Source organism: Arachis duranensis, chromosome 4, assembly GCF_000817695.3.
Source record: "Arachis duranensis cultivar V14167 chromosome 4, aradu.V14167.gnm2.J7QH, whole genome shotgun sequence".
Lineage (NCBI taxonomy): Eukaryota > Viridiplantae > Streptophyta > Magnoliopsida > Fabales > Fabaceae > Arachis > Arachis duranensis.
In genome coordinates, this window is record NC_029775.3 from 116,162,265 (window position 1) to 116,168,397 (window position 6,133).

At 29.9% G+C, this 6,133-nt stretch overlaps 1 protein-coding gene across 1 annotated transcript in view; it reads left to right on the forward strand.

Annotated features, from left to right (window-relative positions):
• Positions 1-5,343: 5,343 nt before the first annotated feature.
• Positions 5,344-6,133, forward strand: part of LOC107486718 (amino acid transporter AVT1I) — a 5,929-nt gene continuing 5,139 nt past the window's right edge. Inside the window, exon 1 of the mRNA XM_016107279.3 lies at positions 5,344-5,559. Coding sequence (XP_015962765.1) covers positions 5,373-5,559 — 187 coding nt within the window. The 5' untranslated portion in view covers positions 5,344-5,372. The remainder of the gene's footprint in view (positions 5,560-6,133) is intronic.

A 6,133-nucleotide genomic window follows, 5' to 3' on the forward strand; every position in this document is an offset into this window, starting at 1 on the left:
GCAACTTTGGGTGTAATACGAAGATATTTAGGTGTAACACATAGATGTTTGAATGTATTGTTTAAGAATTTTTGGTGTATGTGTGCTGATAAATTCTGCATAATTCAAAACTCTTTCTCTTCCTCCTCCTCATCTTCTGCTACTACTTCTTCTTCTTTTCATCATCATCACCATCTTCTTCTTCTTCTTTTTTCTTATTCATATTTTTTTGTTTTACCTTCTCAAGTTTTTTCTTGTTTTACTCTCTTAACGAGAATAAAAACAAAAAAATCAAACAAAGAAGAAGAAAAATACATAATGCTGCAAAATTACTTGAAAAATGATGAACTTACATTCATTCAACTAAAAGAAAGAAAGAAATAAGAAAAAAAGGAGAAGAAAAAATACAGTATTAGAGAAAATATTTTTCTGTATTTACAACAAATTTGAGTGTAATACGAAAATATTTGACTGTATTGTTTAAGAATTTTCGGTGTACGTGTGCTGATAAGTTCTGCATAATTCAAAACTCTTCCTCTTCTTCCTCCTCATCTTCTGCTACTTATTCCTTTTCATCTTCTTTTTTCATATTCTCATAATTCTTCTTGAGAGGAAAAAATCAAACAAAGAAAAAAATACATAATATTGCAAAATTAATAGAAAGAGGAGGAGGGAAAAAATGCAGTAACAACAGTACACTACAAGAAATTATTGGAATAGCGACCGATTTGGGTGGTCGCTAAAACCATGGTCACTAATCAGAAAATAGCGACCAACTTTGGTCGCTAAACATTAGCGACCGATTTGTTAACAATGCCACCAAACCCTCACCAAAGAATATCAGTTACAAAATCGGTATCTGAGTAAATCGATCGCTAATTAGAAACCAAGAATTTTAGTGACCAAATTTCCATGGTTGATCCTAATTTTTTAATTATCATTTTTACTAAATTTTTACATTTAGGTTACCAAATATTGAAAAAACATAAACACAAAACCTACACCTTAACACATAAAAGTAAACAACACTTAAACAATAATTAAAATAGCATAATATACTTAAACAATAATTAAAATAACTCATCAATTCAATATTATAGACAACAATAATAAATAAATAACACTCTCATATTACTAATTACATTATTTGAAGTCTATTAACTAACTAGCATCACAACTACTAATTCTTAGTCCTGTTTTTACCTGGCTTTTTCATAGAAATTGCATGTAGCTAATTATTACTAAGCTCTAAATTCTAGTGCCTAGAATGTTCTTCCTTTATGTAACAAATAGTTTAACCAACAATCTGTCATTCTTCCAAATAGCCAAATTTGTTCAATCCTCACCTCCATGCCCATCATATACACCGAAAAATGAAATGGACGCATCCACATCAAGATGTGCAGCATGCTAGCGGAAGAAAAGTACACGAAAAAGTCAACATATTTTGATTTTCAATAGTTATGTTCAAAGTAATTTATTATTGATTACTCACTGCATCTTCTATTGTTGCGCGGCACCCTTACATCGATGACAAACCATATAGCTAAGACAGTCATTTTCTCTATCTTCAGAAAATTTTTCAATTTTGGGAAAACTCAGATTTGTTTCCATCCTTATCTGAATAAAAACATATGCATTAGTTTTATTTCTTCAAGCATTACAATGAAAGAAAAACCTACACCAAAATAGTAACAAAATAATAACCTGGATGCCATTTAATAATGTAATTATTTTTATAAAAGATTTCACAAGCATTAAACAAAAAATTAATAATCAAATCTTCCATTTTCAAAAGGAAAGTAGAAATAAAGAACCAACCAAGAAAAAATAAGTATAGTAGAAATTAATTGATTGATAAAAATAACCAAAAGAGGAAGAACATAAAGAAAATGACATGTTTAAAGTACCCAGCGCAGTAGCAAACCGAAAGAAAAGGAAATAAATGAAGGAAACAGCCAAAGCAGTTATTAAGGCTGAACTCTAAAACTAGTTAACTGTAACTCAAATTTAAATTAGGACAAAACTGTAACTCAAATTAAAATTAGAAAATATTGTAAACCCTAAATAAAAATTAGCAAAAAATAAATTAATTAAAATTCAATAAACATCGCAAATTGTAAGAGTTCATGAAAAAATTTATTGACTGCGTTGGAAGGCACGTTGAGCTGAAAGAAATGATGCAGAAGGAGGGAGCTCAGAGTGATCACCGGTAGTGAGAATATCTCCAAGCAACGATCATTTTATTCGGAATTGGCACAGTCGTAGTTATTTGATCTATATCAAAGACGAAACTAACATTGGTGGGAGCACATCGCTAAAATCCCTAACCAGAGGGGCAAAAAAACCAAACCTAACAGCATGGATCGGAATCGGCGATTAGGAGGTTACCTGCTTGAAGACAACGAAGATGACGCCATCTCAATGACGTAGGCGACGACACCGAGACTGCAGAAGAAGACAGCGAGGAGACCTCATCAGGAGATGGCGCTGAGACCGGAGAAGACGACGCCGACGGGACCTCAGGAGACGGCGGCGAGACGCACGCAGAAGACGGTGGTGAAGAAGACGACAACGACGCTCAGAGACTAATTATTTTATAAAATCGGTTGCAAATTTAAAAATTAGCAATCGATTTAGTTACCACAACTTTAGCGACCGAATTAGCAACCAACCACGTTATTCTATTTATCTATAGATCGGTTGCAAAATCGGTCGCTAAATTGAAAAATAGTGACCGATTTTGTGACCAAGAGTCTCAAGGACATTCCTTCCTTTGTTTTGGTTGCTAATTCGGTCGCTAAATTAAAAAATAGCGACCATTTATATTCTAGTTGTATAAAATTAGTCGGTCACTAAATTAGCAACCGATTTAACGACCAGTGATTTAGCGACTGAGTTAGCGACCAAACAGTTGTTCACTCTATTTCACTATCAGTTGCAAAATCGATCGCTAAAATAAAAAATAACGACCGCTTTTGTGAACAACAGTTCCAAAGATATTATCTCCATTTTGGTTGCTAAATCGGTGGCTAAATAAAAAAATAGCGACTGATTTTAGTGACGGTTTTTTTTTTAGTTGTATTTAAAACTTATCGGTCACTAATTCGGTTTCTATTAGCGACCAATATTGGTTTGGTCCTGGAAATTATGTATCGGTCGCTATTAGCAATCAATTTTTTCGATTGCTAAAAGCCTAAAATCGGTCGCTATTCTAGTATTTTCTTGTAGTGGCGGAATACAAAGAGGAACAACGCGATTTTTTTGTGCGCGTTATGTAAGTGAATTTTGTTGGATTAGGGTTAACTTGTATGACTTATATGCCAAAAAAATTTGTATGTGTAACCGTACTCTTTTATCGTATACAAATTCAGATAAAATAAAAATATTTATTAAAATTAAGATAGAATATTAAAGGTATTTATTTATAACTAAAAAGTTATTATGAGTTTAGCTTCTAATATTAAGACTGAATAGAAAAAATTCAATGTCAATTCTGTTAATTGATTAGTGTTAGAATAATAAAAAAATCTAACACTTTAATTTAAGATCTACAATTAATTTAAGAGCTACGATTAAAATATATATAAAGAAATAATTAAAATATATTAATTTAAGGACTAATAATTAAAATATATATAAGGAAATAATTAAATAATACTAATTTAAGAGCTACAATATATTTTGTGTGTGCGTGTGTGTGGAAATAGAAATTACGGCTATAATAACATTAAAATGTAATAATATATAAGAAAATAATCACAGCTGCTTAACAAGAATGATGTAGGAATATATGTGAATTAAATATATTCTAATGTATATGGAATTGAAATAATTATTAAATATATTGTATGGAAATAGAATTTCTATATCATTAAATTAAAAATATTTTTATTAAAAATATTTTAAAAATAAATAAATATTAAATATTTTTAGTATATTGCATAGATACATACACTAATTTTATATTTATAACTGATTTTTAGTGTACAGTTAGTATGGTTTTTATTTTAATTTTACCATTACCGTAATTATTACTTCTTTTTCAGATTAAACTAATTAAAGAGCAAGGTTATAGTTCACTAAATATGCTGGCGTCTAATGGTGGCTGGCTACATAAACAAAACTTGTTATTTTATTACACATATATACGTGGCACTTAATCTATACTTGGTTCGTTCACATGAGCACTATATAATATATAGCACATAAACCATATTTTTCAGAATGTTATTGATGAAAGTATTATTAGGAACATGTCAATGAACTTAATGAGATATCCACCCACCTATATCAAAACAAAAAAAGTGACGAGTTTGAATAACACAAGCATCGAGCTAATAGTAGCTATCTACCCCAAATTTCACAAATTATATATTAGCTAACACGTAACCATATATATCAGCAGATATTATTTATTATAATTTTTTTTCTATTTTTCTTAACATTTTGTTGGCTAGTAATAATATTTTACCACTTAATAATAATAATAATAATAATAATAATAATAATAATAATAATAATAAGAGGTCTGTTACACATACAAATTTTTTTGACTTACAAGTTTTACAAGTTGTTACACATATGGGCTTTTTAATGCGTTATTCAACCGTTTTCTGTTTTCAAAGCGCTACATTCACCATGTATTATGAACGACTCTCTTCTTTGAAATCGTTTTGAAGATAATGGAATTTCAGAAATACACCCAAACGATTACAGAAATACACCCAAATAGTTACAGGAATTCACCCAAACCATTATAAAAATACACCAAAAAGATTAAAGAAATACACCCAAAGGATTACAAAACTACACCCAAAGGATTTAAGAAATACACCAAAAATTCGTTGAAGTACACTTTATGCATAATTCGGAATTCTTTCTCTTTCTCCTCTTCATCTTCTGTTGCTTCTTCTTCTTCAAAAACGATTTCAGAGCTTGATGTCAAAAAATAATGGAAATCGAGAATAACGAAAAAAGAAAATAGAGAGAAAAGTACGTAAATGAAGAAGAAGAAGAAGAGGAAGACGAGGAAGGAGAACGTGCAGCAAAAAGAAGAAGAAGGAGAAAGAGAAGGCAAGAAATGAAAGAAAAGAAGAAGAAGAAGAAGAAGAAGGAGAAAGAGAAGGTAAGAAACGAAAGAAAAAAAAGAAGAAGAAGACGAAGAGGAAGAAGAACGGTTCGAAGCGCGTTTTGAGCATTAGTTTTAATTGGACTTGTAAGGTTTACAAGCCTTAATCGCTTGTATGCTAAGAATTTTTCTAATAATAATAAGTTCTCACTACTACTATACTGCTGGTGCCTATATAAATAATGTGGTAAGAGAAAAACAAATAACAGAAGATTTAGAATTCTTTCAATATCTTTTGCCTCACAATAAACAAGAATCAATAATGGAAGAAGGCATGCATAAAGATGACAAGATTAGTGCACTCAACAAACCACTTATTATTGTTGAAGAAGAAGAAGATGGGGACATAAGCCAAAATTCTGGTAATGATGAGGAACATGGCAATGGCCATGGACATGGCACCGCGTCTTTCGTCAACACTTGCTTCAATGGGGTCAATGCTTTGTCGGGTATATTATTCATTCTTTCACCCTCTTTTCGTTCTTTGTTCTATCACAGTCATCATCATTATTATTATTATTTATTGTTATTACTATTATTGGTACCTTACTTTTGATCTGGATATTATGTTTGTTTTGTTTTGCATAAATTCATGTAGAACTTAGTACTGAGAATCAATGCAATCATTAATCTTCTATATATTATTCGCTCTTAGTTATAGCTTAGTTATTAAGAACTCTACTTGGCTTATTGGTCTTAACTTATTTTTATTTAAATAAATATTTAAGGTTTGAATCTTATTTTATATATGTAATAATTTGTCGATAAAAAAACATTGTAAAAAACTAAAAAAAAATATTATAAAATTATTGTTAATTGATTCATTTTTTTTCGTTGAAATTACAGTTGAAATTTTAAAAACATATATCCTCTATTAAAAAAACACAAATATGCCGTACAACTGTACAAGACAGAATCGTTTTTTGAACTCAAATTTGATTAAAATAGTAAATGACTGCTAGAGGTTTATTTTAAGTAATTGCTACAATATTTAAAACTAATGTCTAATTTATTAAAAAAAAT